Raw genomic sequence first — 21,956 nt, 5'->3', positions numbered from 1 at the left:
AAAAAAAAAAAAAAAAAAAAAAGGTTTTACCTTTAGGAGGACATGTAACATCTCCAACTGGTTTGGGGATGAGCCACAGGGCCTGAAAGAAACATATGTAACAAGACGTCAAATAATCAATCAAACGAGTAAGGAAAGAAGAAGCAAATTCAAGTATCGGGAATTATACTTACAGGGCATAATAAGCGTGTTGTCCACGGTTCTGCTATAACTTTACCACACAAGCTGCATCATAATTCCACATCTGAATAAAGGATTTAACTTCAAACAGGTTAAGAAAAAGAAAAGTAATTTGAGATCACTTACTTAACAGAGATTAAGAAAAAAGGATATTAATATTACATTCCATCGTTGTTGTTGCTGTGTCATATAGTGTGCATCATCACCTCTCTCATACTGTGAAGAAAGCAAAAAAAAAAAAAAAATATCAGTTTCATTCCGATCTAAATAGTAACTATAATGAAAGAAAAAAAAACAAACTTTAAGCGGATTTGTTAACTCACTCTGTTGTGAGGTTGTCTGTGGAGGGGAACTTGAAGCGGACGAAGACAAGGAACATCGTGTTGAATGAGTCAGGGGATTGTCAAAAAGACCAGCATCCATCAGTAGAATCATCAGACTGCCAATGAAAGAATGAATCGTCGTTAGTTTAGTAAACCAATCAATCAAAAATACAAACTTTTTAAACTCTTAACTCGAGTCGAGTCAAACAAAAAATTCGAGTTCATAGATAAATTCATAAGAAGGCGAAGACAAAAAAAAAATACCTCTGATTTGTTCAATACATGTTAACCCTAGTTAGTCGCCGTAACAACTCTCTCTTGCTATATCTTCTTATTCCTTCAGGCGTGTTTACCCTAGTCGCCGTAACAACCAACGCTCTCTACCTGAAGCAATCTGCTTCAGGTTCCTCGTCGACATTAGAACGAACCCTCTTCTCTCTCTTTTCTTTTTTTTTTTTTCTCTTTCAGGTGGTGAAGAAGAGTGTCTCTCTCTGACTCTGTTTGTTGTCATCAATAAAGCGAAGAAGAGGAGAAGACCTCATCAGTGCTTATTATATCGAGATGAGATAACACCAACGGTTATTAATAAAAACCAAATCCTATTTTTGCCAGTTTTCTATTTACAGCCGTTAGATGCAATTGTAATTTTAGATCTGACGGTAGATAGGCCATTAAAGAAAAAAATGAAAAAAAAAAATTTATTGTAATTTGGAAATATCTAAGGAAATTCCTCTTCTTGATTCCACGCGCTTTAGGCGCACTCTCAAATTAGGAAATTTTGATAGAACGACAAATCGTATCTTTTGTCAGCTATCTATTACAGCCATTAGATGTAATTATATTTCAGATCTAACGGTGAATATAGATTTACGGATTAGCCGGTTTTTTCTTAAAAGCAAATGAAAGGAAATTAGGATTAATGGGAAAATTGGAAACCACCCACCAACGTTTTTTTATTTTTTTTTCTTTTAAAAAAATTTGTTATTGGGTCAATTTACAATCTTCATGGGCCCTAAAGTAATGTCTCGTAATTGCTGAGAACCAAAAAAAGGTCCAAAAGTATAATAATGCATTTTTGTAATTTATGCTTTTTGTCATACTTCATACACATTGATCAATGATCACCATCGTCTATTTGAAATTGACCATGATCTAGTATCTTCGGACGGATGGAATTGCTGTTCCCTAATATTTTGCTTCTACTCTTGTGTCGCTAATTATTTTTGGTTTTAGTTATAAATATTCTACTTGAATACCGGTTACTTATCTAGTGTCTCTCCACACCGTTACGTCTACATCTTACTTATCACAATCTATTATCACTTAATCTTCTTATAAACACAATTCATGCTTCATATTTTACTGTCTGTTCACTTTTGTGAATTATTGAGTAGCTAATTGTGTGTAGGTACACTTCGAGTGATGTTATTATAGTAAGAAGTTGTGTTTAGGAAGGTAAAGGTGATTCAGCCTTTTAGACACTCGAGGTAGTCCAAGTGGAGCTCTCTCCAATGAGACATGCGTGCATTCGCTAAAATCCATCCAGAAATCGTTTTGTTTTCCCACACCCCGACGCCATTTTCTCTTCCCTTTTCCGTTTGGCAAATTCCCCAGAAACAGTGATTTGGATCATCACAAGTACTAAGTAGTATCCATATATCATTCAAAACAAAAAAAGTACTAAGTAGTCATTACACAGCACTAGGTTATTGCTGAAGAAAACCAGAGTCAAAAGCCTATACCTATTCGATTAAACATCGTATCTCGCTACAAACATATGAGATATAGCGTAGCTTACCATTCTATCTCCACACTTATTATGCATCAAATATTGATGTCTTTACGGTTTCATGACACGATAGGCAATATAACTATCATCCCTAAAGAGCATCTCCGCGTCTTGAGGAAGAGTTATCTCGGGGTTCCACGGACGACAAAATACATGTTGGCCAGTTGGTATACTCAGGTGGCCAGTTCCCATTATGAGCTTCTTCTTCTCACTCTCATCTACACATGGTGAAGCTTCTCTACCATCGATTGTGGGATTCTGAGGCATACGCAAAGAACAAGCTGCAATGCTCCTCTTGATACCATTCGTAGCTGGTGAATTAGGAGTAACAACGTTTGTAGGATTCTGAGGTCTAGGCGAAGAAGAAGCAGCAATTTTCATCTTCATATCATCACTAGTTGGTGCATTAAGAGTACCATCGTTTGTAGGATTCTCAGGCACATGCAAAGCAACATTCATCTCCTTAGCATTACTGGCTGGTGCGTTATGAAGATCTGGAAATTCTGCACAGAATGAAGACTGTAGAGCATGAGTTTAGAATGAATAAACAATCTTGACCATATACTATAAATTTGACGTTGGAATTCATTTCATGCAGTTAAGTAAGGTGAGATACGACCCTCTGACTGGACCACAAATCATAGCAAATGAAGAGAGATTTCCCTTTGACAAACAAACCAACGCATTATTAAAGTAGTGTAGGGTTTAAAGAAGACCAACCATTTTCATCCACTTTAGTACACTTTGCTGGGGCATCAGGGGTCATCAGCACCTCGGAAGGTTGGGACTGGATCTCTTGTAGACTGCTCTTCACATTTGAAGTTACAGCTTCTTGTCTCTCACAAGGCAAAGAAGGCGATGAGGTCTGGTTCGAGTTCCCTGAACATCATAGATTATCACAAACTTGTCTCGTTTGACTTTTTTAACATTGGAAATATGCATCAAGATAATAAAATCAAATGGTTTTGAAACAAACAAACAAACAAACAAAAAAGTTGTTTCATGATTTGTTCGTTGTGAAACTGCTCACCCTCATGACCCAGTTTCTGACTTGGCCATGTAGAATAACATCATGAGGGGAATACTGATCTAGAAAAGTTCAAAAGATTGACAAGAAGAACCTCAGATGCAATTAACAAGATTAACTTTAGTCAAAATGTCTACAGCTGAATGGAATTTGAAAAACAGTTCACAAGAACAGAGGTAAACAATCTATAATGAGAAACAGTCTGATCATTTCTTATCTCATACCATGCACCAACTGAAAAATAACATAACTTGCTGGTTTTGAAATATTTGACCATTTTTAACGGAATAAATAAGACAATGAAAAGCAAGGGATGTTAAAAGGTTAGATACATACCAGTTTTTATACTCATGAATGCTACTTTAGCAGCACTCATTTCAGCCAACTTTTTGGTTTTGGCCTCTTCTCCGGTGAAGACCTTCCCAGCAAACTCAACAGTTGAAGTAAAAACTGGCGAATGCGATGGACCAGATGTAACAGTTGCATAAACTGGTAACAGAGAATTTCCTTTCTGAGCAATCTCTTGTAACAGGTTCTTGTATGCAACATCAATTCCCTGTGAGAGAAAAGATAAAATCAGATTTTGAAAAAGCACATAAACTGTGATCCAAAAATGAGGGNTAAAAGGTTAGATACATACCAGTTTTGATACTCATGAATGCTACTTTAGCAGCGCTCGTTTCAGCCAACTTTTTGGTTTTTGCCTCTTCTCCGCTGAAGACCTTCCCAGCAAACTCAACAGTTGAAGTAAAAACTGGCAAATGCGATGGACCAGATGTAACAGTTGCATAAACTGGTAACAGAGAATTTCCTTTCTGAGCAATCTCTTGTAACAGGTTCTTGTATGCAACATCAATTCCCTGAATAAACAAAAAAAAATGATAGATAAGATAAAATCAGATTTTGAAAAAGCACATAAACTGTGATCCAAAAATGAGGGTGTGGGGGGGAACTAGCCTCAGGACTCTGTGGCCGCAATGAAGCCAATGCTATTTTGGCAGCGGCATGTTCAGCCGATTTAAGAGTCGGAAAGAATTCCTGGCTCTGGTAAGTCTGTCCACAAAATGTAACCTTAGATCTAAACCGAGGAGCATGAGGAGCCCCTTCTCGCTCAGTGACATACGCGGGTAGCTCCAGATTTTGTTTGAGGGCATATGCTTGCAGCTGACCTTTGTATACATGATCCATCTCTAATCTCTTTCTAAAGCTGGAGAAATTAACAACAAAGACAAAACAATAAAGCCAAAACCAAATTCAACAAACCTCTTTCAAAAAACGAATTATACATTACTAAACAACGCAATTAAACTTTTGCATGTTTTGAGTCACTCATCTAATGGAAGAAATTGAGGATTCAAATGGCTAAATTCTACAGAGGTAGGGTTTATATAAACCAAATCTCCACATACTGCTTCTGAGTTGGTCAATTTCACTGAATTGTTCGAATCGATGCAGACTGAATCATCTAGGGTTTCGTATCATTCAAATAAAAAAGGCGTGAAATTGAAGTTTACAGCAAACGAGCGAATTCAGAAAGCGTACCTCTTTGGGAATGGTGAAGACACTCGGAACTCGGAAGTAGTGAACGAACACGCAAGTACGCATTCGCCTAGTAATGATAAATTCTCTTTTAAGGATTCGACCGATGCGGTTTTTACCCAGCTGGAAACGGGTATAACCCAAAATATTCATCAATGGGCCAAAAGGTAGGCTTAATCATAAAGGCCCAATGAAACTAGAAGCCGCGATCAGAAAGGTACCATTTCGATTCCTCCCAAGTTTTTGGTGACGGCGGCGGCGGAGGAGGGGAACAAAAGGTTGAAAAGGGAAAGGAGGAGAAATGGTGACCGGAGAAGCGTTGATCGCGTACAGAGCCCTGCTCAGGGCCACAAGGAAATCGTTCGCCGGAGATACCGAGATGCTGAAGGCTTCAGCGTCCGAGATCCGTAAGAAATTCGATGAAAACCGCCACGTGGCTTCCGGCTCCGACATCACTCGCCTTCTCGAAGAGGCGCGTGAAGCGACGCAGTTCATTTCCACTATGATTGTTCAGGCCAAACTCAACGAACGCGGCGGATACGGTACGTTTTGTTGACTCATTACACTCTCTTTTTTTTATCTTGCACACCATCTGTTCGTTGAATTGCCTGAGTGAAAAAAAAAAAACTCGATTTTTTCTTGGAAACTTGATTTTTTTTTCCAATGCTTCTGTGTTGTAGAGGTGAAAGCAAGTCAGGATCACGCAGGAGCTACTTTGGAGCTTCCATCAGAAGAGATGCTTCGGAAAACAACTGTATGAGTAAGACAACATTTAAGACTTTCTGAAATTGCCTTACTCGTTTTGTTTAATCCGGAAAGGTGGAACATTTTTTTTTTGTCATCCTCTGTTTGTTTTCTCTCTTTACAGCCAAATTTTCAATCAATAAATGAACTCCTTACATACGTTTTTGGATAATACTCGTCCATTTCAGTTCTATTAAGTGTTTAAGAATTGCAGAATCTTATTTGACGTTCACGCCTTATATTTTGATACTGTTGTGAGTTATAGGCTATCGACACTCAGTTTCATATTTTTTGAATCAATGATCTTAGGAGCATTGTATTATTATTGTCTTAGAGACCCATTTCTGGTATCATACTCAAATCCATGTCACTGCTTACTACAAGTTTGGAAAAGAATTATCCTCAACATCAGCTTAGGGATTATCTCTATAGTGCTCCTTTTCACAGTTGCTTGTGTGATATCACAGAGTTTAGTAGGAAGTTTGAAAAAAAGAGTTGATGCGAGAAGAGTGAAGCCATGATGGTCCCATAAGTATGGTTCATTTTGCAATGAAAACCACTACACCGTCCTCTCTCTCTCTCTCCCATTCATGACTGTCCATGGTTTTGCTCAGAAGTCCTTTATGATCTTCATGGTTTTAATTTCCAAGTCTCTCTTATTAGTGTCTCAGTCATGTCTTTTGTTTCATAGGAATCATGTGAACCTTCATAACCATATATGTTTCGTTCTCTCAGTTCATGTGAGTTTAATTCAATTTTTTAAGCTGTATTCATAAATGTTCACGCATTACCTGATTACGTTGTTTATAAGAACTCACGCACGTCCTACGAAAGTATTGTAGCTATGGCGTGAAGAGGGGGGAAAAGTAATTAAGAAAAGAAGGATCCGACGAGATAGGGTCATGGGCCTCATGGCGATGACAACATTAGGAAATGATACTACAAGCTTATGCCGTACTTAACTAGATGATCTCCCATTTATAAACAGTTACTGCCTTACTGGTAATGTTTTCAACCTTTGTTAAATCCGCCTGGTAGAGTGAGAATTAGACCAATGATTACCTAAACAATAAATAAACCAAATTGAATGAGATCTCTAGTTTTATTAGGTTAGAGTAGTTGTTGGAAATGGTTTTTAATTTAAAAAATACTGATATTTGTGCAGAATAAGTAATCAAATTAGGAGTAGTTTGTCGAAAAAAACAAAAGTAATCAAATTAGGAGTTAACTAAATCAAACGAATTGCGACCAATTTATAACGTCGAACATAGCGTTAGAAACGTTGTGATCATAACTTCGACAACTAAAAATGGACCGCCATACGTACTTTTTATACTTTCACTTTTAAACCTACCAGAAACCCAAAATTAAATTTATACGTGTCTATATATACGATCTCTCTCGTCGACACCAATTTTGTATAAAAGATTACACATATTTCTTATTACAACACATAAGAAAGCTCCATGAGTTCTTCTATCGCATTTGCACTTGTCTTCTTTCTCCTTTCTCTCAATCCAACTTCATCATTACCGTCTAAGCGCAACAGCTACGTACAAAACGCGTGTAGCGTTACACACTACCGAGATCTCTGCGCTACGACGCTATCGCCGTTTGCATCAGTCGCCAAGAACAGTCCCAGCAAATGGGCACGTGCTGGCGTCTCCGTGGCCATAACCGACAACAAAGACGTCCTTAGATACCTTCTCAAAACACGGCTTTCGACGGTCGGGAAACGCGACCGCATCGCTCTCTCGGACTGCCGAGAACTGCTACAAGACTCTCTTGATAGTCTCCACAAGTCCTTGGCCGTCCTCCGGACACTCAAAGCCAGCGAGTTTCAGCAGCAGATGAGCGATCTCGCCACGTGGCTTAGCACTTCCCTCACGGACAAGGACACGTGTATCGATGGGTTTGAAAAGACGTCGTCGAAGTCATCAACGGTCAGGATGATTCGGCGGAGAGTCACGACGTCTTTGTATGTCTCCAGCAATTCGCTCGCGCTCCTTAACAAGCTCGCGGCTAATGGTCTGTAAAATCTCATAAATCATAAAATTTTACCAAGCTTTAATATCCATGTATGCGTATAATAATAAGGTGGTTCATTGTTAAATCATATAGACAACAAAAAAGTGTAATCTATCTCATTTGAATTGAGTTACTTAAGGTTTATTGAGGAGGGGCCAAATCACAGCATTCCTCACAGCAATATGTTATGAGCGTATTGTCATTATATTGGTCCGGGCCGATATTATTAGTCCAGTATTGTTGTTTATATTTGAGCGTCCCAAGCCCAAGCCACCCAAACGAGTGACGGACCTGTCATAAAGTCAAACGTGGGAATAAGTCGGTGACAACACATAGTAAACAAATACACAAAAATATCTTTGGTAGACAAGATTTTTTTGTAGCACTTTTTTACTCGTTTTAGTTTTTTTTTCTTAAAACTGTTTTAATTCCTTTTAATATAGAATTAACGAAAATATATTGATTTTGCTTTACTACTAACGCCAAACGATGAACATATAAATAAATTAAAGTTCATGTTATTGTTTTGTTAGCATATTCTTGCTTCAAATCTTATGTTTAGGGTACCGATTCAAAGTTGCTACCCTTTTTATATTCTCTACATAGTATTTGTTTATACTTTAAGTTAACACTAATCTATTAATTTTTTTTTTAAAAGATGCTTTTATTTTGTCACTTACAGAGTTTCCATATAAGAGAGATAAGATCATCCTAAATCTATAGTTAGCTAGTCTTACTCCATTAGTTTTAAATAATGGGTAATAAAATTCAATTGTTATTTGTAAGCAAACAAATAAGTTGGTCTGATGAGAAAAAAAAAACAAATAATTTATATTAATTGTTAGCCATCGTGAATACAAAAAAGGTTAGGCAAGAGAGTGAAAGAGATGTGGGGCGGGCGACATAGCTAACCGCCAGGTTAGCATCACAAGTCAACGTAAACGCCAATATGCTCTTCCCTTTCTAAAATTTGTAATCACCTCCGAATCCAAAGTTTTATGTGATTTCTTTTTTGGTTCAAAGATTGATCAATATCTAAAATATCTAGCAACGTACCTTGGGAGCTAAAGTGGTATATATAATATTCAGAAAATATGTAGTTTTGTGAGGGAGGCCGAGGGAGGGAGCTCATGGTTAACGTACGCGTTAGATCCAAACCATGCGTCTTGCAATTGGCAAAGGTTTCATGTTATAATCAGAAGGCAGAAGTACACTCAAGGGAATAACTCAAAATAGAACTACCACTAAACTGGATCTACTACCTTAATCTTTTGGTTGCTTGGGAAGAAACTTTGTACACAAATAAAACAACAATTAAGTCAGAATTAATTTGAGTCTCTTTTCTTTTTTAGGCAATGACATTTAAATCTCATAGGCACTGGCAGACATACTAAGGGGAAAGGTGGGTCACCTGATCTGGGTAAACTAAGTAAATAGTTTGTTTTTACATAAAATTGCAGTAGCACAGATGGTAAATTATGCACTGTTGACCTCCCCATATGAGTTCGAACCACCAATATAACATATTAAAAAAAATTCCCTGTAATTGACCTCCTTAAATTTATATACTAGGTCCGTCACCCGGCGACTATTGTAAAAAAAAGAAAAAAACTGTTTAGCTAGTTAGAATTTAGAAACATGCTTTAACATTATGACAGATGCTAAAATACTTTAACGCAACTAACAAATATAAATATTATGTTATGTTATGCAGTTTGTAAATTAATTTTAAAGATGGAAAAAAAAAAAGAACGTCGAAATCACTCAAAGCTCACATACCAATATTTGGCTTTGAGTGCTAAGTTAGGGTTCGGCATTGACTTTTGTTTACGTGAGATTAGCAAACCTAACAAACCTTTCGTAATCATTTAATTACAAATTGAGTTATTAATAATAATTAAAAAAACACCATATGATATAATTATATATGAGTGTTTCTTGTTGTTGCAAATAATGGACTAAGTAACAATAATATTAATGTCCGATATTGAAGGAAAGGTTGAATGAAATTTATAAAAAAAGGGAGGGGTAATATCGTAATAAGAGTGAAAAAGCAAGGGCCTTTGACCTGTAACGCTTCCGCTACTTAAATAGACCACAAAGACCGATTCGCTTTTCACTCTCTCTCTCTCTCTCGTTTTCAAGGTCTGACTCAGGTCCCGGCGAGTTCGACTCGGTGATTGTTTTTTTCCTTACAAAGAAAAACAAAATTAAAAAATCTTCTTAACGATTGATTTGTTTTTTTTGTTTTGATTGTTAGATCTTGAGAATTCAATTGCTGCGGATGGCGAGCGAGCTGATCAATCGGAGACACGAGGCGGATCAACCCACCGCCGATGCTTACTACCCGAAACCAATCAAACCATGGTTCATGGTGACTCGTCCGATGCGTTACTTGCTCCGTGAACAGAGACTTATCTTCGTCCTCGTTGGCATTGCAATCGCCACTTTGGTTTTCACTCTTTTCCCTCGCTCCACACAATCAACCCCTTACTCGGATCCGTTCTCCGGCTACGGAATCAGAACCGACGAATCGTACGTACCGGCTCAGAGGAAACCTAGCCTCGAGTACCTAAACCGGATCGGAGCTACAGGCGGGAAAATCCCACTCGGATTGAAACGCAAAGGACTACGAGTCGTCGTCACCGGTGGTGCTGGATTCGTTGGATCGCATCTCGTCGATCGTTTGATGGCAAGAGGAGACACTGTCATCGTTGTCGACAATTTCTTCACAGGTCGTAAGGAGAACGTGATGCACCATTTCAGTAACCCTAATTTCGAACTTATCCGTCACGATGTCGTCGAGCCGATCCTTCTTGAGGTTGACCAGATCTATCATCTGGCTTGCCCTGCCTCACCTGTTCATTACAAATTCAATCCCGTCAAGACTATCATATCCTTCTCTTTCTTTTTTTTTTCTAATTTGATTTTGGTTCGATTCGGTTTTTGGGAAATTGTGGTTTTGCTTTTTTTGGTTGCCTTGACTTAAGAGATTGATACAAGACGAATGTGGTTGGAACACTGAACATGCTTGGTTTGGCTAAGAGAGTCGGTGCTAGGTTTCTCCTTACGAGTACAAGTGAGGTTTACGGTGATCCTCTCCAGCATCCTCAGGTCGAGACTTACTGGGGCAACGTTAATCCCATCGGTAATCATCTTCCCTAATTGATTCATTCACTCTTTTTATCAATGCTCTGTTCTGTTCATATTGGTTGTGTTCTCTCTAAATCGGAATCTGAAAACGAAAAGTGAGATTGTTTCTCAAACCTTTTGTCCACCGTCACGTGACACGACGACGTCTGTGCTTTCTTTCCTTTTCTGTGTCGGAAAATGCGCACGTTAGGAGAGAGAGAGGGGGTTGAAAAAACAGGTGTTTTATGGTGCGCCCCCCCCCCCTCTTCTCTCATGTTCCTTTCAGATCTGGTCCCCTATCTCTGTACGGTCAAACCATTTGAACCGTAAATAACGGGTCTGTGTGATCGTGCGGCTCTCTTACGTGTCTCTACCTTAGACGCAGCCTCCTCCTCCACATTAACTTCTAGCCTAACATTCATATACCGACTTCCAATTTCTAGAATTCTTTTTGCAGTTATATTTTTACTCACACAGTAACTATACCGACACGTGCATGTTTTATTGTGCTTTAATTGATGACTGAGATTGGTGTTGTAATTGTGGGAACAGGTGTCCGTAGTTGCTACGACGAAGGAAAGCGTACGGCTGAGACGTTGACCATGGACTACCACAGAGGTGCCAATGTTGAGGTTTGGCTTCTCTTTTTTTTTTTTTCTTTTTTTCCCTCCCTTTCAAGCCAATTTTTTGTAATCGATGCTAAAGAAGTGATTGAATTCAATGACTGAGTTTGTGGTGTGTCTTGTTTGAATGGTCACAGGTCAGGATTGCTAGGATCTTCAACACCTACGGTCCAAGAATGTGTATCGATGATGGACGTGTTGTTAGCAACTTTGTTGCACAGGTGGGGTAGCACAAACTAATTAGTCATTGAAGAAGGGTTTTTGTTGATCATTATGAGTAATGATGGTTTTGAATTGATAATAATTGAACAGGCACTACGGAAAGAACCATTGACTGTTTACGGTGATGGGAAGCAGACAAGGAGTTTTCAGTTTGTTTCTGATCTGGTAAGGCTTTCCCACATTCCCTCTCAAATAACTATTCAATATACTACTATAACTTGCCAACACAAAATATATTTTTCTTTTCTATTGTTTATTGGGATGGTCCAACTTAAGATATATTCTTACTTTCTTTGTGGAAAAGGAAATAAAGACAAAAACTTGATAGGTGGTAATATGTCAAATCACTTGTGTATTCATTCTCTTAAAGTATTACACCTTTAAGCTTTTTTTGTATATAGTGGATACTACTGTTTAGGGTGACATTCACAGAGTAAAAGATTTTTACTTGCGTGTAGAATCCCTTCCGAATTCCAATACATATTCATGTTCTGGGGGTAGAATAAGAGGCTGGAAAACAGGGAAGTTAATTTGTGTAAGTGAGCTCACATGTTATTGTAGTTAATTGGTGAGTAGTATGTCGTGGGATCTAATAACAATGGCTTTTAAACATGAGACCCTAATCTCTGAGAGACATCAGAAATGGTCCCCACTTCAGCAATCTTATGAAAGATGGGTATCAATATCATGTGACAAAGGACCGAATGGGGTCTCTCATCTTTATTGCCCTTTTGTCCTGGTTATTTTTTTAGCTGCTAAGATCAATCTGATTTTTGTGTTTTTGTGATGCAAAAGGTTGAAGGTTTGATGAGATTGATGGAAGGAGAACATGTTGGGCCTTTTAACCTCGGTAACCCTGGTGAATTCACAATGCTCGAGCTCGCTAAGGTCTCTTTCTATGGCTATATGTATATCTATACCTTTTCCGATTCCTAATCTATAACCCCGGTTTCTGATATTGTGATTTGCTTGGTTTTTATTGGAAGGTGGTCCAAGAGACGATAGATCCAAACGCAAACATAGAGTTCAGACCAAACACAGAAGACGACCCTCACAAGAGAAAGCCTGACATCACAAAGGCCAAAGAGCTCTTAGGTTGGGAACCAAAGGTCTCTCTTCGTCAGGGACTCCCTCTCATGGTCAAAGATTTCCGTCAACGTGTCTTTGGTGACCAGAAGGAAGGCTCCTCCTCGGCTGCAACCACCACCAAAACAACTTCAGCCTGAGCAAACGCAGAATCAAGTAGCAGCCACTGTGGTTGGTAGTGGGGGTTGATAACAAAAATGCAAGACTTTGCGCAGAGCTACTACGACATTAAGAGAGGAGAGTTTCACTTCTTTTAAATTTATTTCGTTTTTGATTTCTATTTTGATAATCGTGTAAACGTAGAGTAAGAATTTGGTACCTTTACTTACTATTCATGGACCTCACTACAATTTTTAAACCAAACTTTTGTCTTTTGCTATTATAAAACTTAGTGTCATTACTCAACGATGCGTTTTTTGGAAGTCGAGAATATAGAAGAACAAGTGAAAAATACAAGAACACTGCTAGATTTTAAGGCTCATGATCAAAACATGTTTATCCGTTGAAGCAACAGTTAGAATTTAACAAGAAGAAGCACGAATTATCATATGAAGAACAACGCGAGCCAGCCTCTCAATTACTCTCACTTGGGGTTCCTGAGGACGATAATGACAGAGTCTCCACGCAGGAACATCTTGCTGATGAATCGATCTCTGTTGACAGGAAGAGCTTTCTTCTTTCCTTTTCCGGTTTTCGGGACCTAAAAAAAAAACCAGAGAACCCATGTAAGAAATGGCACTTGTTTATAAATGAACCAGAGACATAAAATGGATATAGAAGTTTACCTCAGTCCACATTTCTCTGACATTTTCAAGAACCATGTTGCAGTGCCTGTCAAACGCTCTAACTCGCCCAAGGAGTTTCCTGTTGTTACGGCAATTGATCAAGACCTGAGTGTTGTTCTTAACACTCATCATAAGAACAGAGAGTGGTCCAGTGTTGAACTCCTCCTCCTCAGTCTTTCCCTGCTACAGAATTACAAAAAAAAAAAAAAAAAGCATGAGAAACTAGGATCCACATTTGGAAAAACACTAAAAAGAGTGTGGAAACAACAATGCAGCCAATACAAAATTGCACTGTTAAGAACATCAAGTACTCATCCAAAACTCTAGAAGATCTGTCAGAAATTCTCAAGACAGTGTCTCCGAACAGTAGCACAACCACTACAGAACCCACATGACTAGCAAAGGCATTCATTCATCAACAAATTCCTCGGTCATTCTCCCTGCTACAGAAGTACAAAGCTTGAGGAACTAGGATCCACATCAAAGGAAAACTAAAAAGAGTATTAAAAAGAATGCAGTAACAACACAAAATTGCCTTGTTAAGAAACATCAAGAAGTACTCATTCAAAACCAGCAGCAACATTCACATAGCCAAAAGTCTAAACGACCATCACTTAGCCAAAACTCTAAACGGCCATCACTTAGCCAAAACTCTAAACGGCCATCACTTAGCCAAAACTCTAAACGACCATCAGTTAGCAATTCTCAGGACAGTGTCTCCCAATTAACTACCACATACAACCCCCAGAAGATACAGAAACCACATGACTTCTAAAGGGAATTCATTAACAAACTCAAAATTGAGAATCCGTAAGAATCAAAAAAGAAGGATAAGGAACCAAAAACGAAACAGCTGGGTTGCAGGCACTAAAAATCTAGACATAGACATGGCACAAATAGCGAAATTAGGGTTTTATGTTTATGCTTTAGATTTAAAACAAGAGCTTCAAATAGATCGAGAGAGCGCGAGAGAGAGAGAGAGGCGGATAGAGTAACTTACGTTGGTATCCTCGTCCATGGGCTTACTGAAATCGACAAAAAAAAAAAAAAAAAAAAAAAAAAAAANCCAACAAAAAAAAAACAGTGTTGAGAAAAAATCTAGAAGAAGAAGAACAAAAATAAGGAGACAAAGATGAGAGAACCCAATACCTCATGTTGATTTGAAGACGGTGGAAGCTGCAAAGGTTTGAATACGAAGAAAATTAAGAAACTGTTTTCCAGAGGAAAGCAGATCGAAAGAAATTAGGGTTTTACCTGCTGAAGCTAAATCCCGCTTTCGTTTTCCAAAGATCTCACTGTGAGAATAATAATGTTGCAAGGACGACGACTCGTCAGAGCAGTCAAGATTAAAGAGGGCTGAATTTAGGACCCATACATTTATTGGGCCATAAAAGTATATAACCATTTAGAGTAAAGCCCATACTTCAGTTATTAACTATTATTATGGCCCATTATAATAATTCAAAGGGATTGAAGAGGGGAATACACTACAAAGATTTTGGGAAACGAATATGAAATACAAAATAAACACATAAAAACAGATTCTTCTCTGTTTTTTAAGTTTATTACATAGAAGATCGATGAACCAAACGGCGTCCACCACCACCGTTTAACCCACAAAGGAGACTACTACTAGCTTGTTGTGGTCGTTTAGATTTCTCTTGACCGTTACTTACGACTTTAATAACATTGCAGGTACGATCTTCTTGTATGGGAGTGACTGTGAGAGAAGCGGAGTCGCCCGTACGTACGTCAAGCCAATTCACCATGTCAGCAAAAACGAGGTCAACGTTGGCGTCAGGCTCACCGGAAGTTAACCCATGCCACATGCCTGGATAAAGCTTGATGGTTTTGTCACGTGTGCTTGCTTTCTCGAACAAGGCTTTGCTTATCTCTGGATCAGTCACAATGTCTGCTTCACCGTGGAGGACAAAGAAAGGCAATGTGATCTCGTGTAGGGTTTCTTCGAGGTCCATGCTTGTTCTAAGCATTTCGAGTGCCGTTTTAAGTCTTGGCTTGTCTTGATATATCAGCTTGTTGTTCCTTATCTACATTTAAAGAAACCAAAGTTTTTTTATTAGTACACTTTTTTAATTATGAATTATGTCTTAGAGTAATTCGATTAATTAATATATACCTCTTCCCGCTTGACCGGATCCTTGAAAGCAGAATCGATAACATCTTTTGTTGGAACGATCTTCCATTTTGGTATAATATCTTCAACTCTTGTTAGTAGATTTATGACCACTGGGTGTGGTTTCACCTTCTCTGATATCTACTCAAACACACACACACACACAAACTAATGAATAAGCTGTCTTTAATTAATCAGATTAGCTAGTGTCTTAATTAGATATCATAAAAGGACTGATTGTAAGGATTTGGTAAATAAAGAAGGGAAGAAACGTGACGTGACCTTACACATGGGAGCAACGAGAAGGGCACCGTTCCAAAAAGAAGGATCTTTCTTGTGAAGCAACAAAGCTACCGCACCTCCCATTGATTCTCCATACAAAAATCTACCTTTCTCTTTGTATTCTTCTTGTGCTATTATCAAATCATAAAAATTAGGTATTAGTCTTGTTGATGGAGATTGGAAACTGAAAATCAGATGTGGCCAGTCCAGTCTGAACCAAAACGAAACTTAACTACTAGAATGATATATTGTCAAAAACCAAAGGAAAACTAAAACCATTTGGTCAAAGCAGAACTTAAGCTGAAACAGGATGACACCAAAAGAAAAAAGGTATATTGATTTCTATATTACATACATTAATCCAAAAAGCCTTAACTGAATGGTGTAAATTTGGAAAATGACAATTAGTATAGATAGTTTAAAGGTACCAGAGATGAAAGTGTAATAGTCGTAGCAGTCGTTTACGATATTACTAAACTTTTTAATATAGCAGCGAGCTCCCTTCGACCGACCATGTCCCTCGTAGTCCAGACCAAACACTGCGTACCCCGCTGATGCCAGCCGTATTCCGCATTCTATTTTCAAACGTTAAAAATATTATTATTAATCAAAAACATTTGAATTTCAATGAGACAAATGTGGTTAAGCAGAATTAGTTTGTTAAAGATCACAATCAATGACGGTTCACGAGTTTCTCGTTGCGTAAGAAAAAGAGAAACATAACTAATTAAAAATCATACCCGTGGGGACTCTAGTATATATTCTGTCTATTTATTGTTACTCTTCTAGTTAGGTAGACAATCACAATTATAAAAATTATTCGAGATAATTTAGTAAGTAGACGTACCATACTTAGCTTAATCTGATAAATCAAGAATAAGATTTTAGTTACTGGCCAAGTTATTTTACCATGGGAGAGATAGATAAAACTCAGCCACACGGCCCACACCGGCTTATAGGGAAGAAAAAGATACGAAAAATGTGAAGAAGAGATAAGGATAGAGTGTAACGTTTCCCCAAAATAAAAGATAACAACAACAACAATTCAAAAGCTACGAAGCCGACAAAAGTGCGATACTCATAGATTAGTCCTGCAACACACTTTTTTTTTTGTTTGTTATAAAATTATATCATTGATTTGTCTTTCCTACCAAAAAATTATTTGCCAGAAGAGAGTAGTAGCAAAAGATCCGGGATTAGATGACGAGATCAGAGATCTACTACAATGAACACAAATATGGTTGATAATGTATCACCACAAAAATCCTCATCTCATTTGATAATTAATAACTCTATCCAATGTCATGCCACTATAACATTAAAACACTAGAAAAATTAATGATTGTCTCTGTTTTTATAAATTAAGTACGGTGGTATCTTTAATCTTTAGATATTATATATGCATGTATTGGGCAGAGGAGCATTAAACGAGAGAGAGAAGGAAAAAATAAAAGAGTACCCTACCTCTCATGAAGCTACTGCACTCCATAGCGTAACCTGCACAATATATTTGATCAATTCTTCTATAAGCAAATAATGAATCAATCAAATCAGAGAGGAAGCCCCAGAGAGAGTTTAAACTCAAATTAAAAACGGAAGATTCAATCTATAAGTTAGTTACCATGGCAGAGGAAGACCAGAGCTCGGGGAGAAGAAGATGGAACCCATCTGCAAGCGAACAACTCAACGCCTCTCGAGTTTTTAATGTATTCCTGTGTACATATGCAACATGTAAGAACACGTACGAACCTAGCTATCAGAGTAATAGCAGAGAATCTCTCGTCTCGAGTAACTTATAATTTATTTATTAAATGCATCAGTAACCAAGAGAGAGAGAGAGCGAGAGATAGAGAGACTGAGATCAAAGAAAGACAGAAGAAACAAACGTACCTCTTCGTATTCGTATTCGAATCTCAACTTCGTCATGCTTCAGAGATCAAGAGAGAGAGAGAGAGATTATCTGCGTTTCCGATATAGAAAGAGAGAGAGATATAGACGGAAGACCGAAGGCGGTTATATACTTTTTTTTTTTTTTTTTTTTAAAATAAAATTTTTTTTTNNNTTTTTTTTTTTTTTTCTTACAATAAAATTTTTATTTGGAATAATAATAAAAAAATTAATTGTAGTGGAAAATTAGAAAAACATTTTGACATGATGGGCGTGCGAATGAGACAGAAAAGCCCATTCATTGGTACCCAATCTACAAGAAGCCTTTTCAATGTAAAAAATCTTTACGTTATATACAAAATATCAACAAACAAATTGCTGCTCAAATGAAAATAATTAGATATTCACTCATGGTACTTATATTTTTTGTTTAGAAAGGCAATACAGAATTTATTTATTATATTAACTATATATGTAAATAATATCTTTTGTATTTTTTAAATCTACAGTTGTTTTACATCAATATATTAAGTAGTGTATAATTTCTATTATCAATATATAGTGATGTATTATATAATTAGGATATCCTTAATGTTTATTAAATTTAATTTTGTTACAAATATATTTTTTTGTGATTTTTCTTTTTCATTTACAATGTAGAGATAATAGTATTACATAATATATTCTATTTTTATAATTATATGAGTATACTATAATTTGATTTTGTAATTTTTGTTGTTTTATCTCTATATCATTTAACACTTTTGTATTTATAATTGTGCAAGTCGATTAAAATGGTAGAGTGTTTTTTTGTAAAGTTATTTTAAATCAAGAAGTTTAATCAGAAATCTAGGCTGTTATTATTGTCTACTGTTAATCAATTGTGTTTAATATTTAGTACAGTTTTTTAGAAAAATAGATTAATTATATAAAATATTTAAGGCTAATGGGTGCTGGTACAATACTTTTGTTAATTTGAATAATAGAAAATTTTCTTCATTTATATTCTAAATTTGATATTATTTAAAATAAAAAATAAATATAAAATTTGTAAATATAGTTGAATTTGAGAATTTATTTTATAAATATCTCAAAAAATGTATATATAGATGTGATATATCCATTAGTCAAATAATAGTAAATAAAGCCAACGACGATGACGAATCCCGTATTAATCGCTCACTTGGGCAAATTATAACTTGCAAAAACACTACAAACCAACCGGAGGACGATTGGTTCTAATTTCAAAACGACTTTCAATGAAAATATAAGCAGATATCGCCAGCCAAATGGATATAACAAAACTGCATAAATTCCTGAAATGTGTAATATAACATCCAAAAAAGATAAGAGAGAGCATAAAATGTTAAAAAGATAAAACAGGTATCCAAGATAACGCTAAACAGAACCATCTTATGTTTCATAACAACTGACGAGCAAAAGAGATGCTTCTTAGTTCATTCTCTGGGCAGCCTCCTTGGCAAGAACCCTCTCCTTAGCTTTGGTCTTGGCTTGAGACTTTGATCCCATTATGCCACCTCCCCACTTCTTCCTGTACTCCTCGAACTTGTCGTTGAAGTTTGCCTATTCACCACCCCCCAAAACATTAACACACGTTAGAATATGATTTCTTTGGAGTCTCAATGAGAACACGTTCTTTTTTTGTATAGCATTTCTCTACTATTCCTTAAGTCAAAAGCTAATTTACCTTGATGGCCTCGAGGATTTTGCTAAACTCGAGCTTGTCCTCGTTCTTGACAGTGGTCAAGCACAAGGCAGCAGCAGTCTTCTGGTGAACGACCTGGAAGTAGAAGCAGGAAAGTGAACATAAATCAGGGTTGATTCTAAGTAAGAGAATGGGCCTGGAATCAATGGGGACTATCAAATTTAAATTACCGCTCCAAGACGAGATTTGCCCTTGACAATACAGTAAGGGACTTCCATTTTCCTGCAGAGCGCAGGTAACCAGACAACCAACTCGATAGGGTCAACATCGTGGGCAATGACCACAAGCTGAGCCTTGTTCTGCTCGATGAGGTAGGTCACGTGGTTGAGTCCATACTTCACAACAATGGGCTTCTTGGATTCAGAAGTCTTTCCTTCGGACTCAGCTTGAGCCTTCTTCAAAAGACGATCTTTCTTTGCAGCTTTGTCTTCTGGCCTGTACTTGAGAAGAATCTTGAAGAGATTGGTTGCTGCAATAACAAATACACGACATACGTTAAGCAACTGATCATTGAAAGCCAAAGAGAAGAAACAAACACATGGGTGTCTAAAAACATATAACAAAGCAAGTAATGGATTACAGCTAAAGAAAGAGGCATTATACCGAGATTCTTATCAAGAGTCTTGGTGAACTGGTTAAGAGCCGGGGGAACCTTCAACCTCTGCTTAAGGATACGCTTCTGCCTTTGAAGACGGATGGATTTAGGCCATTTGATGTAGCGAGTAAGATCCTTCTTCGGAGGCAAAGCACCACCGATACCAAATTGCTTGGGACGTCTCTCAAACAATGGGTTGGTAACTTTCTCCTAAAATTAAAAAAACACCACAAAACCTAATCAGAACCCACCCACCGAACGAAAACTGATACATTACGAGAAGAAGAATAAACGATGATAATGCTTACCGGCTTCTTCTTGGTAGCTACTTTCACTCCCCTTTTGGGTGCCTACCATCGCATATAAACAAACGCAAATAAGCATATCAGAAACAGGACTCACTACATCATAGCTAGCTAGTACAAGAACAGAGACTAATTCGATGCGTTCCACAAATATAAGCTACAGAAATCAAACAAAGCCAGCGCACCCTTAATCTATGCTATAGTCTCCAGGGAAATCAAGTAGTAGTTTAATCCAGATTTATGAAAGAAGAAATGACGATTCAAAGGAAACGAAAGAGACATATAGATCTAAAGCAAACGAAATGTAACAAACGACGGCGGAAGTGAAAGCTGAAAATGGAGTGAATCGGCGTACCATAGTTGTCGATTTCTTCGTCTGGAGGTAGAGACGGCTGAGGTGAAGAGCGGCAAAGCACTGGAAATTAGGGTTTTGGGTTATCACACTTTATAAAGGGGCCTGGCTGCCTCAAAGCCTATATATATTTATGCTAAATTACACTTTTGGACACTCTCTTTCTCAAAGGTTAAAAAAAAATGTAATCCCATTATTTTTTCTCGAGGCTAAGAAAATTTTTAGCTTATAAATTTATTTTATGACCTTTTCTAAGCTCTTAATTTTAACACAAATTCAATGATTTGTCATCTTTTGTTACAACAAACTACAAAAACTATAAATCTTCAATTCTTAACATTATTGTAATTTTTATTTTATTTTCAACTAAACATTATTGTGATTATATACGAACATTAAAAGGCTATCAAATCATTAGAAGAAAATACGTTTAAATTCTGAATACTTTAAATTTACACATACAATTCAGCTAACAATGGCTGTTAAAAAATCAGTTTTGATGTTTTATTTTTATGACCAAAATATCTTTGCAGAACATTATACACTATTCATTCAGTCTATTCCACACTTAATCAGCAACTACTGCAAATGCGGTTTTGGGTTTGACAGACTTCGTGTGTGTGTTTCATTGGGAGAACATGTATACAGAGGCAAGACCAAAACTGCGGTACATAGAAAAGCCCTAACATTCCTCCACTGCTTCAGTCACCTAAATTCGAGTGAACCAGAGAGTCACGGTATGATCTTCTACGTTCCAATACCCAAGACACAGGTGTCTTATCAATGGACTTGTCTGCGAGACCTGAAAGCAAGCAACAAAACCAACAGTCGTGCGTTACAAATAGCTTCAATATCCAGTGACTAGTCTATGGCTGCATCAGAAGGAATCTGATCTGAGGAGCCAATTACACTCACGTTAAGAGAGCGAAACCGATACAATTCAATCGTTCTAATCACCTTTAAGTTAGTGTTGTTTAGGCTCAGTCCTGGTGCTATTAGCTAAAACACTAAAAGCAGACACGAGTCCAGCTGTGCCAACAACATGAGCCCAGTTTCTTGTGCTAATAGCAACAGCTGCTCCAGCCACAGCTCCTCCAACCAAAGCATTCACCCAATCACTCTTGCCTCGATATCTTTGAAGCCCACAATGCGTCATAGTAAAAACACCACTTACAAGACCTAAAAAAGGAAAAAAAA

At 37.3% G+C, this 21,956-nt stretch overlaps 8 protein-coding genes and 1 long non-coding RNA gene across 22 annotated transcripts in view; 3 read left to right on the top strand and 6 right to left on the bottom strand.

Annotated features, from left to right (window-relative positions):
* Positions 1 to 1,032, bottom strand: part of LOC104699604 — a 5,432-nt gene extending 4,400 nt beyond the window's left edge. For 8 of the 9 annotated variants that reach the window (XR_002032592.1, XR_002032596.1, XR_002032590.1 and 5 more), the window contains exons 1-5: positions 768 to 1,032; positions 504 to 619; positions 343 to 396; positions 174 to 244; positions 31 to 82 (exon numbers count right to left, since the gene is read on the bottom strand). This is a non-coding gene — a long non-coding RNA (uncharacterized LOC104699604). Of the gene's footprint in view, positions 1 to 30; positions 83 to 173; positions 245 to 306; positions 397 to 503; positions 620 to 767 lie in introns of all 9 variants that reach the window. The other variant, XR_002032593.1, reaches the window with a different exon arrangement.
* LOC104699602 (double-stranded RNA-binding protein 4) lies at positions 2,133 to 4,972 on the bottom strand. 2 transcript variants are annotated; one of them, XM_010414939.2, is made up of 5 exons: positions 4,862 to 4,972; positions 4,277 to 4,526; positions 3,960 to 4,179; positions 3,013 to 3,171; positions 2,133 to 2,795 (listed from the first exon to the last, which is right to left on the bottom strand). In XM_010414939.2, the coding sequence occupies exons 2-5, from the start codon at positions 4,505 to 4,507 to the stop codon at positions 2,344 to 2,346; spliced, it is 1,062 nt and encodes a 353-aa protein (XP_010413241.1). In that variant the 5' UTR covers positions 4,508 to 4,526; positions 4,862 to 4,972; the 3' UTR covers positions 2,133 to 2,343. The 2 variants fall into 2 exon arrangements, with proteins under 2 accessions (XP_010413241.1, XP_010413242.1); XM_010414940.2 differs by lacking the exon at positions 3,960 to 4,179 and adding an exon at positions 3,656 to 3,875.
* Positions 5,059 to 6,336, top strand: LOC104699601 (mitochondrial zinc maintenance protein 1, mitochondrial-like). Its single transcript, XM_010414938.2, has 3 exons — positions 5,059 to 5,400; positions 5,539 to 5,618; positions 6,070 to 6,336. Exons 1-2 carry the CDS (start codon positions 5,160 to 5,162, stop codon positions 5,616 to 5,618), a joined length of 321 nt encoding a protein of 106 aa, XP_010413240.1. The 5' UTR covers positions 5,059 to 5,159; the 3' UTR covers positions 6,070 to 6,336.
* LOC104699600 (21 kDa protein-like) lies at positions 6,953 to 7,774 on the top strand. The gene has a single exon (XM_010414934.2). The coding sequence runs from the start codon at positions 7,069 to 7,071 to the stop codon at positions 7,636 to 7,638; it is 570 nt and encodes a 189-aa protein (XP_010413236.1). The 5' UTR covers positions 6,953 to 7,068; the 3' UTR covers positions 7,639 to 7,774.
* On the top strand, positions 9,693 to 13,098 carry LOC104699598 (UDP-glucuronic acid decarboxylase 2). Of its 3 annotated transcripts, none has more exons than XM_010414927.2 (8): positions 9,693 to 9,775; positions 9,891 to 10,523; positions 10,631 to 10,778; positions 11,315 to 11,394; positions 11,523 to 11,606; positions 11,698 to 11,772; positions 12,403 to 12,495; positions 12,594 to 13,065. In XM_010414927.2, exons 2-8 carry the CDS (start codon positions 9,915 to 9,917, stop codon positions 12,831 to 12,833), a joined length of 1,329 nt encoding a protein of 442 aa, XP_010413229.1. In that variant the 5' UTR covers positions 9,693 to 9,775; positions 9,891 to 9,914; the 3' UTR covers positions 12,834 to 13,065. The 3 variants fall into 3 exon arrangements, with proteins under 3 accessions (XP_010413229.1, XP_010413227.1, XP_010413228.1); XM_010414925.2 differs by having other exon boundaries at positions 9,721 to 9,806; positions 12,594 to 13,098; XM_010414926.2 differs by having other exon boundaries at positions 9,737 to 9,786.
* LOC104699599 (small nuclear ribonucleoprotein Sm D2) lies at positions 13,091 to 14,823 on the bottom strand. 3 transcript variants are annotated; one of them, XM_010414928.2, is made up of 5 exons: positions 14,733 to 14,823; positions 14,628 to 14,654; positions 14,479 to 14,503; positions 13,479 to 13,661; positions 13,091 to 13,393 (listed from the first exon to the last, which is right to left on the bottom strand). In XM_010414928.2, the coding sequence occupies exons 2-5, from the start codon at positions 14,630 to 14,632 to the stop codon at positions 13,277 to 13,279; spliced, it is 330 nt and encodes a 109-aa protein (XP_010413230.1). In that variant the 5' UTR covers positions 14,633 to 14,654; positions 14,733 to 14,823; the 3' UTR covers positions 13,091 to 13,276. The 3 variants fall into 3 exon arrangements, with proteins under 3 accessions (XP_010413230.1, XP_010413232.1, XP_010413231.1); XM_010414930.2 differs by having other exon boundaries at positions 13,479 to 13,658; positions 14,733 to 14,798; XM_010414929.2 differs by having other exon boundaries at positions 14,628 to 14,763.
* On the bottom strand, positions 14,487 to 17,872 carry LOC104699597 (caffeoylshikimate esterase-like). The gene is made up of 9 exons (XM_010414924.2): positions 17,785 to 17,872; positions 17,516 to 17,606; positions 17,359 to 17,391; positions 16,323 to 16,469; positions 15,895 to 16,025; positions 15,616 to 15,753; positions 14,733 to 15,526; positions 14,628 to 14,654; positions 14,487 to 14,503 (listed from the first exon to the last, which is right to left on the bottom strand). The coding sequence occupies exons 1-7, from the start codon at positions 17,818 to 17,820 to the stop codon at positions 15,044 to 15,046; spliced, it is 1,059 nt and encodes a 352-aa protein (XP_010413226.1). The 5' UTR covers positions 17,821 to 17,872; the 3' UTR covers positions 14,487 to 14,503; positions 14,628 to 14,654; positions 14,733 to 15,043.
* LOC104699596 (60S ribosomal protein L7a-2) lies at positions 19,060 to 20,821 on the bottom strand (the record flags this gene model as incomplete). The annotated part of the gene is given in 6 exon segments (XM_010414923.2): positions 19,060 to 19,365; positions 19,490 to 19,582; positions 19,678 to 19,976; positions 20,111 to 20,312; positions 20,411 to 20,452; positions 20,763 to 20,821. Coding segments are annotated over 6 exon segments (771 nt in total). The 3' UTR covers positions 19,060 to 19,233.
* LOC104699595 (outer envelope pore protein 16-4, chloroplastic) overlaps positions 21,224 to 21,956 on the bottom strand; it is a 2,007-nt gene continuing 1,274 nt past the window's right edge. Inside the window, exons 5-6 of the mRNA XM_010414921.2 lie at positions 21,717 to 21,938; positions 21,224 to 21,561 (exon numbers count right to left, since the gene is read on the bottom strand). Coding sequence (XP_010413223.1) covers positions 21,724 to 21,938 — 215 coding nt within the window. The 3' untranslated portion in view covers positions 21,224 to 21,561; positions 21,717 to 21,723. The remainder of the gene's footprint in view (positions 21,562 to 21,716; positions 21,939 to 21,956) is intronic.

Source organism: Camelina sativa, chromosome 7 (assembly GCF_000633955.1).
Source record: "Camelina sativa cultivar DH55 chromosome 7, Cs, whole genome shotgun sequence".
Classification (NCBI taxonomy): domain Eukaryota; kingdom Viridiplantae; phylum Streptophyta; class Magnoliopsida; order Brassicales; family Brassicaceae; genus Camelina; species Camelina sativa.
The sequence above is the reverse complement of the archived record's forward strand: the minus strand, read 5'-3'. Positions and strand labels throughout refer to the sequence as shown.